The following is a 14,035-nucleotide window of genomic DNA, read 5'->3' on the forward strand; positions in this document are numbered from 1 at the left end:
GATGACAGGGTATTATATACATAAAACCAAAAAGATTCCACCAAAAAACTGTCAGAACTGATGAATGAGTGCTTCAGCAGCACATATACTAAAAATGGAACAATACAGAGAATATTAGCTTGGCCCCTGGACAAGAATGACATGCAAATTCATGAAAAATTCTGTATTTTTGAGGCTTTGACACCTCTAGACAGACTTAGGTACTCTCTGGTGATAAACTCTTTTTTTTTTATTTATTTCTTTTCAGTGTAACAGAATTCATTGTTTATGCACCACACCCAGTGCTCCATGCGATGTGTGCCCTCCCTATTACCCACCACCTGGTGGTGATAAACTCTTAAATGCTTTGTATATTTTCTCAATTAGATCTCTTTTCAGAAGTGTCTGTAGAACAATAAAAATATTTGGCTTGTGAAAAAAAAAAAAGAGTCTCTTACGGTTCGCCTCCCTCTCTGTTTTCATCTTACTTTATTTTTCCTTCCCTTCTTACGCTAATCAGAGCTGGTGCTTTGTTGCTGAGGACCAAAAAAAACCCACAAAAACCAAAACCTTACTAGAGTCTTCCTCTAACCGTCTTTCCATGATTTTGCTACTATTTCAGATTCCCTCACTATAGCAGGGATCATCAACTATCAGAGCAGCCTACATTCTCGTTTATTATCATGTAAAATGTAGATGACTGAAACGAATACACAGTATCTAAAAACGGGGCATAAAGTTTCTGTGGCGTGAAAATCCCCCAATTTCCCTCTAGCACCGTATGTTCACATCGGTGGAAGTTCGACTCGCTTGATAGAGACTGTTCTGCTCGGCCGGGACCCATCCTAAGAGATGCCCCTTTCCCTCAGGGTCCCTCAGGGTACAGCAAAGGACAGGAATCCAGGTTTTCCTGAATCTCAGTTCCAACTCTACCCAGATCTTTGCATGTAAATACCGAAAGTGGGGCTTTCAGTGTCTCAGAACCTTCCCTAAAATTCTGCCTTATGGGTTTTACAGATGGCAGAGGTCTCAGAGGAGGCGACCTTTCCCTACTGCCATCAGAAAGACCTAGACTCAAGCTTATTAGAGGAACAGCACTGCAATGTAACGTGTCACCCTCCATCTGAGCAGGATGTGACTGTGACTGACGGGGACTGCATCGATGGCTGGTGGTGTATAGAAGTTAAATTTTAGTTAAAGATCAAAATCACCATGGCAGAATGGAAAGTGGGCTCACATGAGTTAGACAAGAAGCCCCAAGCTTTGGCCCTCCTGATTTCACGGTCTGCGTGTGAGGACGGAGCGTAAGCCCTTCCGGCCGCACAGGACGAATGAGTAACGCAGCACCTGGATGACTGGAGGGGATAAGCGGAGACTCCTTTGAATAATTCCCTTACCCTGTAGCTTCCTAGTTAGGTGAACTACCCTCTTTGGCGTCCATGTAAGTATTTCTTTCTCCTGGGCCCTGTAGGAGGCGGAAATCTGACAGCAGGAATAGACTTAGACATATCCCCGGGGTGATTTTCTTCGGTTAAAAACGTTGCCTCTGGGTCCCAGTTCTAATGACAGTGTTTCTCCCCCGCGTGCCACTATGGAGGGACACTTGGGCTCTTGTTCCCACACGGGGTCACGTTTCAGAGGATAGTATGAAGAAAACCTGTAATCGGGCGCAACTTAGAGCCACAGCCAGCATCAGTGACCGTGAGAGCCAAGCATCCACTCTGGGGCCGCAGTTTGTGAGACTGAAGGGCAAGACAGCCCCTAGCGCTGTCAACAGGCCAGCACTCCTGGCCGGACCTTGAAGCCAGCTGCGGCTAGAAAGCCCCAGACACCGGCCCTAGTAGGGACACCAGGTCCGTGCTCTGAGCACGGTGCTGGCTTCATGAGCACATGGAGGGGTGAGTGCTGGGAAAGGGAGGGATCCTCTTCTGGTGTCCGGCTGCCAAGACTGCCACGAATCAATTACCTGATTCCCAAGGTCTCCTTCCCAAAACAAGCGGACAAGCCATCCCTCCCTGCCTGTTTGTCGGAAGCCTGAGCTGTTTTCCTCGGTGGGGTCTCTGCTCCAGACCACACTTCCCCATTCGAGGCTGGGCTAGAGAGTGGCCCTGTCTGGGCAGCTCAAACAGCCAATCTACTCATGCTAAATTAGCCTGCTGTTGCCAGAAATTAATCAGAAGTATACTCAACCAGCAGAGAGGAGTTTTCTAGACAATTCTAGGAAGAAAAATCACACTACCCAGAGGGCCGTCACAGGGGATCTCGGATCCTGGCAGGAACCCCTTCCACCTCCCGAACCCCAGGCTTGCCTCCCGCCAGTGCCCCCCATGACCTCTGCTGCTCTCCCTCGTACTTGGCAAGGGGAATATACAGTTTGGGCAAATAATGCTTTCAAGTTCCCTGAACACAAGTAAGAGAAAGAAAGGCGGAAGAGGAGAGGAAAGGAGAGGGGAAGGAAGGGCAGGGAGGCAGCGGGAAGAGCAGATTTCATTTCTTTTCTGCCTAACATTTGATTTCTGCCAGGCCTTAGGCACACACTAGCTTAGAGAAGACAGCTGCAATGTTTATTTATTTTTATAAGATTTTATTTATTTATTTGACAGACAGAGATCACAAGTAGGCAGAGAGGCAGGCAGAGAGAGAGGGGGAAGCAGGCTCTCTGCAGGGAGCCTGATGCGGGGCTGGATCCCAGGACCCTGAGATCAGGACCTGAGTGGAAGGCAGAGGCTTAACCCACTGAGCCACCCAGGCGCCCCTGCACCATTTACTTTTGTAGCCAGAGTCTTGCTTCCTTCCTCCCTAGAGTGAGACCTTTAGGAGGGGCGCACTCAGGCTCAGGCCTCGCTTAAAACAAGCTCCACCTTCAAATCCAGGCCGCCTCCAGGGAGAAGGGCCTCTCACTTACACAGCCTGTGCTCTGCCCGGCCTAGGCAGGGGGACGCGGGCCCTTCCTTGCTGTTGTGGCCGCGGAAGGAGAGCCCACGGGGCAGGCAAAGTCTCTGCCTTTTAGCGCCCAGCCTTCCGGGAGAGGACTTTGCTGCCGACAAAGCGATCTTACTGTTTTTCCAAGTATTTGTTCACCCCTTAATAAATAATACGAGGTCTTTGGGGGAAGGAGGAGAGAACTGCCAATAGGAGATTTAATTTGCTGTAATCAACCCCTCTTAGCATGCAAAGTCACACAGGACAAGTAAAAGAATCAATCTCCACCAGAAGGAATGGCCTCTTCGGCGTTATGAATCTCATCACTCACAAGGCTGAGTCGGCGCTCTGGGTTTGGCTGCAGCTCTCCGGAACAAAGCCACAAGATCAGGTTTCCAGTGCGGTCTGCTGGGTTACACATCATGAACTGGCGGGGGCCTGCAGACTACAAGGGGAACGGAATGCAAACAGAAGAGCCCAGCCTCTTTGAGACACCCCCGAAATGCTCAGAGAGCCACGTAGCGAATGCACAAACAACGGTGGGCCTCGGGGCTGCCTGTGCAAGCCGTTCCGCTCTCCAGAATGGGCTGTCAATCACGCCCAGCACCCCTGTTAAACTTGGGAGATGTGTTTGCTCTGTGCATACTGTTTTATAATCCTCAGAGGTAGAATTTCATAGCCCAGCAATGCTTTTGCCTTTGACATTCTCCTAAGCAGGATTTATTGCTTCCAAGACAGATGTGACTTGAATCGATTATGCCTTTTAAACAGCCACTCTCCAGAGCGGCCTCTAGGTTCTCAGGAATCCTTTGTGCCTGACTTCATTCAACTCATGGACTGATGTCAGAGCATTTCATCATCATCTAATGCTATTAAGAGTCCTCTGGGTGTGGAAGTGAGCCGGCTATTAAACCAACCAAGTTAAGGGATGTGGTCACCGTTCTGGAGAAGCTTTCGTCCTCCAACACACATATCTATCGTGCATCTATTAATATCACAAAATGCAGCTGAAGGGAGGAAGGCACACAGAAGTTAAACTCACATTCTGTTGACCTCCCGTTTATTGATGAACTTAGAATATGAAATAAGGACATCCCGTCGTCTTTGCAAGGGAGGTAAGAAGCAATGTCAAACCCTGAATGGAAAATCACTGAATTTCCAAAAATGCTCCATAATGAGTCGCCTTGGAAATCGCGTATCTCTAGCTGTCTCCTTCAAAACTGAAAACCGCATATCACCCCTGACTGTATCCAAAATATTTGGGTTCCTTAGCATTTTATGAGTTTCGCAACACTGATCTTAGGGAGACGTGCCGAGCCTAGAGCCATTAGGTGACATAATTCTAATTGACTTCAGCCACAGACCCAGAGATAACCACAAATAACATTTCAAGAAGTTAGCGGTTTGGGGAGAAAAGAAACGAGGGTGGTATTTTTAGACCAAACTGATCGCAATTTACCTCCTCCTATATTAGTCTGGAAGACAAGATGGAAGAGTCTTGGAACAAAAGGAGCCAAAAGAAGTGAGGAGTTAACCCACCCTCCTTTGGGAGGCGTGATTTTGGGGAATATCCAACATACCCTGATCCATATGTGAGAAAATTCCAGCAGACATTGACTAGGGCTGAGGAGAGAATGGGGTAACACAATCGTATGCAATAACCACATCATATGGAATATTCCAGTCTCCTTAGATTAAAAAAGGGGAAAGTTGTGATCAACACCACGGATGATAAAAATGGACACATGAATCCAACACTCAGGGGGGAAGGTGTTTTCTTCAGCAGTAGTGAACATTTCTGAAATCCCGTTCTAGATGCTGGCGAAGGACAGAAAGAAGGTGAATGCTTTTTATTTACTTGGATTTTGCAAACTGGAGTTCGCATGAGATCTCCCGCGAATCATTAGGCTAGCTGCCTTGGCTGGGGTGTGAGCTGTAGGAATGGGTTCAGGCACTGAGGAAAGCTAATCCTTTCAAGAATAATTTGCCCTCTTTTATTTGGTAAATTGTTCTAAATTCCACTACTGCCCCCCCCCCGCTTTTTTTTTTTTTTTTCTTTCCTCTGAGTCTTAAAATTGGCTGTTAGAGCTTCAGAATCTTTTCTTTTTCCACCAGACCGGCTCAGGAAGAAAGGGGAAGTGCAATGGGCTGCTCATAAGAAAGGGGAGAAGGGAGAACAGTGACTAAAAATGAAAGGCTTTGCATAATTTGGGTCATCTGAACATTGGGGCTCAAAAAGCCCATGCGGCAGCTTCAAGCATTGACAGGTGAGAAATGCACCACAGTCTCGCCAGTGAAAAGTCTCCCTGGTGTCAGAGACAGGCTTCAGGATTAATTTAGGAAACTAAAACATAAAACACCACCATGGCAGAAACAGAAGTCAAGAAACCAGCGTTCAAAACCCGATAGAGGGCCAGACACAGGAAACCGGCAAGCGCTCTGACCTCGTTGCTACCCGTCAGAAAACCAACTCAGGAAGAAAAAGCTCTGGGACAAGCTGATACGACATCACCAAAACCGAAGAACATTTTTGGGAACACTTCCAGAGACTGAGGAGGTAGGAGTGACAATAAAATCTAGCTCAGTTTGGCTTCGGTAACATAGAAAACCATCAATTCTCCTGTAACACCTGGTGTTTGCCTACCAACATATCTGGAGAGACCCACCAACAAAGCCAGAAGGAGTACATAGATTACCTTTAAACATTTCAATAAAATAGTGCACGAGGAGAAACCTTGAGGAAGAATCTCCACGAAAGCGAACAATGAGCTAAACTCCTTCTGTAATTAATTCATTGCGAGCGTTAGAACGCACACACGCATACACACACATACACACACACAACAGTGCGGATTTGCTTACTGATGGTGCATCAAATATACCCAAATATTCATTAGCTGCTCAGCGAGGCTGTTTGGGATACATACCGCACCGCTCCAGAGCCTTCGCCAGCTTTGATGCCTGCCAAGTTCGTATGTAAATGGATTTTTCACTTTTCCAAGGCTAATGAGAGATCTGTTCGATTCTCAGAAACAACACATATATTATTCTTAAGCCCTATTCCAGTGACTTAAAACCAGACTATTTTAATACTAGATCCCCAATAATTCCTAACCAGAAATCCAATAGCCATCTTATCAGAATGTCTGCTACACCACTGTTCACCACAAAGCTGGGTGTGCGGCAGTCAAACAATTTTGCACGACTTCTACCAAAAACAACACGAGAAAAGGTACCACGGATTCTATGTAGAATTTCCGTGTCTGTCTCCGTACCTGAGCGTCCATTAGGAGATGCCTCATCAGTATCATGGAACTCTTCAGAGTCTCCTTCTCAGCGGGTAGGAAGGGGTCCTTGTCTTCTTCCAGGGCCTTCGACTTGGTGACGATAAAATGGGATATCTGGTCATTTAGGGTGTGCAGGGACTGCACAGCTACAAAAAAGAGAAAGAAGAAGAGTGTGATCAGAACAGGTAACTTTTGGGGTGCCTGGGTGGCTCAGTGGGTTAAAGCTTCTGCTTTTGGCTCAGGTCAATGATCTCAGGGTCCTGGGATCAAGCCCCGCATCTGGCTCTCTGCTCAGCAGAGAGGCTGCTTTCTGCTTCCTCCTCTCTCTCTGCCTGCCTCTGCCTCCTTGTGATCTCTGTCAAATAAATAAATATTTTTTTTTTAAAAAAAAGAACAGATAACTTTCAAACAGCAGTTGGCCTGTACTTTTAAAAGGAGGGGCAGCGGTGTGCATGTATGGCACAAACCAGGCAGGACGTCAAGAAACCAGTACAGCCACGAAACTCTTCAACACACGTGTTTAATGGCTCTCATGTGTTTCCGGAGCGCTCGCCAAATGCCAAACCTGTATGGAGTGCCAGGAGATAAAATGGTGAGCAAAGGCAGACACGAGACCTTACCCTCACGGAGCATCCAGTCCTGTTGAGGAAACGGAAGAGAAACAACTTAGGGAACACCTCCGTGAAGATGACTTGGTGGTAAGTGCGTGTGAATTACAGAGATTAGCAGGGCGCGAGGGGATAGACCTTGAGTAATTGACATTTATGGTAATACACTTGGCTACTTTACCTCGAAGCAGATGGCCTCCATCGTTAAAGTATATGAAGGGACAAAGGCCATGTTTTCCAGCCAGTACCACACATGTGCTGGGAGCATTATTATTCCTCTACAATTCACAGTGCCTGCCATCTGACCTGTTATAAATTTCAAGATTTTACTTACTTTTTACGCTCATTGCCTCTTCCTCTACTTTCTCTACAATGCACTCAGGAAGAGGAGAGCTTTTTGGTTTTTTTGTTTTTTTTTTAATCTTTATGGTTATGTCCCCAACAGGGAAGGCAGGTACTAGCAAATAGGTGGTGCTCAATAAATATTATTGAATTAATTTCCTTATTTTTCCTTGAATTCAAGTTTTTTTCCTTATAGAATTCCTATAAATTTCAGGTACATCTACCCTCTCTGACCAAGAACAAGTAAAGCCTAGGCATTCTCAGGAAAACCACTGTACCAACCACAATTCTGAAGATGAAAGTTGTCATCAAAAAACCAGTACACAATGGGACACCTGGGTGGCTCGGTTGGTTGAGTGACTACCTTCATCTCAGGTCATGATCCTGGGGTTCCTGCATCAGCTCCCTGCTCAGCAGGGAGTCTGCTTCTCCCTCTGCCCTTCCCCCTCTCATGATCTCTCTCTCTCTCTCTCTCTCTCTCATTCTCTCTCTCAAATAAAATCTTAAAAAAAAAAACAAAACTGGTTCACAATAGAATAACTCTGAGCACTTCTGCTTCTGATCAGGAGGGAGTAAGAGGGCTCAGATTACCCTCTTGTCATAAATAACTAGAAAACTCTTTGATATCTTCTAAACAAGTATTTTTCAGACTTTGAACAACGGAGAGTGCAATACTATGGTCATTTAGAAAAGGGGAGGGAAAAAAGTTGAGTTCAATCATCACCAGGCGTTCTGCAAAAAGGGGATGGCCAGACTTCAGCACAGGAAGAGGAAACCAAGGACAGCCCAGTGATCTCACTGAATTGAGAAGACAAAGGGAGATTGGGAAGGCTACCTTTGCTAAGGTCTGCGAGACAAAGAAGTGAAGAGGAGGGGGTTGCACGGAGATCTCCAGAAATCTGCCAAGGGGTCCCTTTGAGTTGTTGGCTGAGTATCAATTCTGTGTGTGGGTAGAATGAAACTCTTTGTGACCTGGCAAGAGAAAAATTCCAGGAGAGAAGAGTTATTGTCTGGGCAGCCGTAAGCCAAACAATTCCAAGAGATCTCGCAGGGGCCCAAATTGTTCACAATCTCATCCCCTGAAGTGGATGGGCTTTGGGCTTTGCAGGAATTCAGGGCACATTCAGTAAGGACTCCAGAAGGATCAGGCTTTAGAAATGAAGCTAAATGATCCATAGAATAAAGGCTACTGTAAGCCTACCCAAAAATCATTTAAAAGTAAGTCCTGAAAGAATCAAACTGATTTACAAGTAACTAAAACACCTGCCAGGGGGTTAAAAAAAAAAGGAGCCCCTTTTGTGTGTAGAAGGATGACAAAATCTAGCACCCAAAAATGCAAAATTCATAATGCTCAGTATTCAATAAAAAACTTACCAGACATGTAAAGAAGCAAGAAAGTGTGACTCATAGCCTAGAGAAAAATCAGTATATAGAAACAGACCCAGAAATAACAAGTGATAGTATTAGCAAACATGCCCATTAAAGCAGCTATTATGGGTATGTTTTGCATGTTCAAAGTTGTGAAATAAAACACGATTATAATGAGGAGAAAAACAGAATATTTAAATCAGAACCAAAGGGAGGTTCTAGGAATGAAAAAAATGCAGTATCTGAAATAAAGTTTTTGCTGAATGAGATTAACGGCAGATTCAACAATGCAGACCAGTGTACTTAAAATTATAGTAATAAAACTCTCTAGAATGAATGAACAGAGCCTCTTTGACAATATAACGCTGTCTGACATACATACACTTGGAGTCGGGGGGGTGTGGTGGGGACAGGGACAGAAATAATATTTGAAGAAAGAATGTTTTCCAAATTTGATAAAATCACAAACATAAAAATACAAGAATCTCAATAAACCCCAAACTAGGACAAACACAAAGACAATGGCATCAAGACATACTATAATCCAATTGCTAAAGGCATGCACACACACCCCACACACACCCACCCACACGCACAGTGAGAAAGAGAGAATCTTAAAATCAGCCAGAGAAAAAAGGCATATTGCATTCAGAGGGACAAAGATAAGAATGATGTCAGACTTGTCATAAGAATTTATGCAAACCAGGGGCGCCTGGGTGGCTCAGTGGGTTAAGCCTCTGCCTTCGGCTCAGGTCATGATCCCAGTGTCCTGGGATCGAGCCCCGCATCCGGCTCTCTGCTCCGCGGGAAGCCTGCTTCCTCCTCTCTCTCTACCTACTTGTGATTTCTGTCTGTCAAATAAATAAATAAAATCTTTAAAAAAAAAAAAAGAATTTATGCAAACCAGAAGATAACCTGTGCATCTTTAAAATACCCAAAGAGAAAGACACTTGTCAACCTAGAATTCTATAACCAACAACGTCTTTCAGTAATGAAGGTAAAATAATGACTTTCCTCAGATAAATGAAAAGTTGAGAGATCTCACCACCTCTACAGTAGACTTCCAGTAAAAGAGATGCTAAAGAGATTTCTTTAGGCGGAAGGAAAAAGGCATTAGAAGGAAACATTTATTTAGGAAAATGTAAAAAAGAATGCTTGAAAGGAGCAACATGTAATGTAAACATATTTTCTTTCTCATCTTTTAATTCTTTTAAATGATAATAGATGGTTGAGAGCAAAACAACAATGCAGTGTGGGGTTGAGAACATACATAAAAGTAAAACATATGAGAGTACGAAGAATGAGAATGTTTACAAATACATAAAGGGCCGCATCATTTGGAGGTGGCCTGTGTTGTTTGATCTGCATATCGTAAATCCTACAGTAAGTACTACAAATAATAAATAATAAATAAATGATGGTTTTGAACTACCGAGACTCAAACTTGGAGAACAGAGCACGGTGTTGGAACTGTGAGCCACAGAGCAGAAAGAATCCAGGACATCAGAGCAGTTCCTCACTACGGAGGAAGAGTCTCAGATCCTGTCCTGGACTGGGGGAGGAGCTTCGCTCTGGCAGAGAAAGGTGAACAAGAAAGTATGGGGCCTGATTCCTGCCTCCCCTGAATCTTCGTTCTCCAAAGGAGATGGTTAGAAGCACCCAGATAGATCTGGGGATTTGAAAGCTGAAGGACTTAACATATTAAATCCTGCCTTAGGCATCTGGGCGGGGAATTCTGTCTGTGTGCAGGTCAATAGGAGACACCCGGGATTTGCATAGAAAGGATAACCACGTGGTCTTCTATGTTAGCGTGGATCTGAGACAGCTGCCTTACCACCGTCACTCCCCAGTCTCCTGTCTTTTCTAGCATCCCGGGGGATGAAGGCATTCCCACTGAGTCCTGACTTGTCTAGAGGGAGATTCAGGGAGCAGATACGCATCCCCAAGACAGGACAACACATAAGCCTCCTGAGAACCCAAAAAGAAGGGAAAGAGGGTAGAGAGAGCAATTTGAATTTATTTGATATCTACCTAGTAAAGATACTAAGTTTTCAACCAGAAGGGACTGAGTTACCATCAGTGGAAATGTGGGCTCTAGATCGAAGCTGAGCTCTACTGTAGAAAGTTAAAAACAGTAACAACACATGAATTTCAGGAAGACTGTAAAGTTTTAAACGCTCTGTATTTCTTGCCAACAGGAAAGTTGGGGCACAGGTATCCAAATAACCCACTAGCGTCAAGAACCAGCCTCTGAATGACTCGTGCTATGTTTTCCACCACCATCCTGGCTTCCCTCTTCTTCCCTCCCAATACATGGACATAAGGGTGCTTCCCTAAGTCATTCTGAGGATACCCCAGCTCCCACGCTCTTTGCTTGCCGACACACAGACACGGCCATCCACAGAACTCCTTACATCCCTTCTTGGAAAGGAGAAACGACTGTCATAGCTTTCCATTCCAACTAGGCCAGTGAATTTTGGGTTTTCAAAATGCATCTATCACAGCTCTCTCTATTCTTGTTCCAGAAAATTGAGACTCTAAAATATGTTCTAAACTTCACTTTGTTCTAAATGCAAAAGGCAAACTGGAAGAGGTGAGCACGCCTTCCTCTGCTCCAAGAACAGATGCTTCCATTAAAGAACGTACCATATTGTATTACAATCGCTTAAAAATCCAACTGCAGCAGATTTAATGATTCGTTCCAAAACTCCTCTCCGAACCTTTTCCTACAGAACCCCCGTAGTGACCCTCTTTGGTGGAGAAACATACTTCCTGCCTTAAGTAACATCCGTTTTTCCCACGTGACTTGCTTTAGATAACTAAATGGGAGTAGACGCGAGTTATGCCCTGTCGAGCAGAAGCGTTCAGAGCAATTTTGTGGTTCCACCATGACTCCTTTCCTTTTGCCTTGAGAACAGCTCAGATCCCAGAATGTAGAAAACACGGACGCGAAAAGCAAACGTTTACCACTGAGAAACACCAAAATTGCAGCGGGGAGGAGGGGGAGGTATCTGTTAGTGGAGCATAGTTTAGTGAACACTGTTTCAGAGTCTCTGGACTAGATGGTGACTCCCTTGAAGGCAAGAACAGGATTTTGTTCACCATTTATCAAGGGTTAAATTTAGCAAAGGAAAGCCAGTCAGGAAATGTTTATTGAATGAGTAAATACAGCTGGTTTGACAGCCAGATCCCAAAGCCAGTTGGCTTGGGTCTCAATCCGCCTGCCCCTCTGACAAGCCATAATAATAATAATAATAATGACAAAAATTATGGTTTATCAAGCACCTATCATATGTCAGGGGCTTTTAAAACCTTTGTGCAGAAGGATGAGTCACGGATAATGTGGGCCCTCGGGTCAGCAGGCTGGGCCATCCCCGGCTGTGACACTTACTAGGGAGGTGAATTTGAACAAGTTACTTTGCATCCCGCAATGCCCAGCATATTGTAAGTTCCCAACTGTCATTGTTAAAGATCTGGTAGAGACATGAGGAATCTGAAGCTCAGAGGTTTACACAACAGAGAGGAGACCCAAGGTCGTAACTGTCCAATGCCTGCTCTCACCGTCTTGCCATGATACCGCACTCTGGGTCCAGAATAACGTCATTAGAGACAACATCACAAGTGGGGTGTCATATCACCAATACCAGCCAAGTGGGGCACAATAAAAGTGAGGGCAGGGAACAGAGCTAGACTTTTTTTTTTTTTTCTAGCAAATGTGAAACAAGCAGACAGCAGAGTACCTGGGACACAGTAAACATTTCCCGCGCTGACCATGGCTAGGACTGGAGCACCCTTCTTGGGGGCTTCCTTACCGTCACTGCCTGCACCCCTTCTCCCCGTCACATGGCTCCTGCACGGATAATAATACTTGGCAGTAGGAGGAGCAGCGCAACACACATCTGTGGGTGACTCTACTTGGCAAGCACCGAGCTCCGTGTTTAACAGGCACTGCCTTAATTAATCACCGCGACAATTCTCCTGAAGTAAGTGCTATTATTCTCGCTCCTTGTTTACAAATGAAGGGACACCAGTGAATTGACTCACCCAAGATTTCAGAGCTAGTGGGTGAGGGAGGCAGAGTCTGTGCTCCTAATCCCTACCTTACACTGTCCCCACTCTGCAGACCGCTTGCTGCTCCAGCCCCCTCCCACTGCCCTTCTAGGGCTCACCCAGCTGCCCCTCTGGTCCCCCACATCCTCCCACGCCATTCTCACCGCTTCCCCGAGGACACAGTCAAGGGGTCCCCGCTGATGTATTTCCACCTGGTGCGGCACACAGAGCAATCTTTGAAGTCCAGTGACAGACGGGGCCTGGAGCGTCACCTGGGAAGCCCCTCTACTTTCCCAGGTGAAGAAATGGGCCAGTAAGGTTACCCAGCTCCCCCAAGATGCTGCGGCAGTTTGAGAGCATCGGCTCTGAAGCGCGTCGGCCTGGGTCTCAGTGCTGTCTGCCCCTCCAACTGTACAAGCTTGGATGAGTTCCTGGACCCCTCCTTGTTCCCATCTGTAAATGGGGACAATAACAGGAACTCCTACACGGAGTTATCCGTGAATTAAATGAGACAGTCTGCATAAAGGACATGACGCCGTATCTGTCACGTGATAATCATGTATCCAGCTTTAACCGTTACGATGATTATTCCACAGTTTATAACTCAAGCCTTTAACTTGCTGATGTCGACGGGTTGCTATGTTTATAACCGAGGGTAATCATTAGCTCCACATTGCATTAATCCGCCAAGATGGTCTGGATGGTTTTCTTCCCTGAAGGCTGAGGCCCATTAACTCAAAAGCCAGCAGGTGCCAAACTCAGATTTTGACACATCCACTTGTGTTAAATATAGCCCGAATAGGGAGATTTTTAGCTATTTAAAGCCTGTCTGCTTTGCATGCCCCACAAGACTGCACCCAATATCTGCTAGCCATAGATGAGACAAGCCCCAGAGCAAAAGGGTCCAAGCTACTGCTGCTCTCTGACCCGCACAACCCCCGCTGTGCTGCGAGGTGACATCACCTGGATGCAGAAGTCCCCTCTAGCATCCCCTTCTCCCCTGGCAGTTCTCTTGCCCTCCTCGCCTGCTCTTCAGGAAGGTCACCTGATGTGAGGGACTTCCTGGCCCCCCAAACCCGTCAAAGCTTCACCCAATGACGCCCGGGTGTGCTACTGCCACCTAGTGGTCACATCTTTTTCCAGGATGAGCCGCGCCCCCCCCCCCCGCCACGATCCTTCAAACCCCCCCTACATTTCATTTCGTGATCCCAGTTACAAATCGTCTAGTGCTTCGTACAAGATGAAAACTTAATAAATGCAAGTTGACTGACTGGAAATGAGGAAGGAATGACAACAGGGAAGACTAGCCTCCCCCTCGTATCTGTGTGTGGACCTAAACTTCAAGGCAGGTCATCCTATGTTTTTCGGCTTGTGTCATAGGCATGTTATGTGTGTCTGGTTAGCATCTACTTCCATTGTGTTCCCATAAAAGAAACTGTCTCTTCTTCTCCTGGAAGCAAAATCCCCACTCGTAGCTCA

The 14,035-nt window shown here is 45.8% G+C and overlaps 1 protein-coding gene and 1 non-coding gene across 3 annotated transcripts in view; one reads left to right on the forward strand and one right to left on the reverse strand.

The window, feature by feature from the left end:
• Positions 1-14,035, reverse strand: part of KAZN (kazrin, periplakin interacting protein) — a 1,041,121-nt gene that overhangs the window by 790,381 nt on the left and 236,705 nt on the right. For both annotated transcript variants that reach the window (XM_045999723.1, XM_045999754.1), the window contains exon 2: positions 6,177-6,334. In XM_045999723.1, coding sequence (XP_045855679.1) covers positions 6,177-6,334 — 158 coding nt within the window. The remainder of the gene's footprint in view (positions 1-6,176; positions 6,335-14,035) is intronic.
• On the forward strand, positions 69-171 carry LOC123928130. The gene has a single exon (XR_006815618.1). It is a non-coding gene; the product is annotated as a U6 spliceosomal RNA (small nuclear RNA).

Source organism: Meles meles, chromosome 1 (genome assembly GCF_922984935.1).
Source record: "Meles meles chromosome 1, mMelMel3.1 paternal haplotype, whole genome shotgun sequence".
Taxonomy (NCBI): Eukaryota; Metazoa; Chordata; class Mammalia; order Carnivora; family Mustelidae; genus Meles; species Meles meles.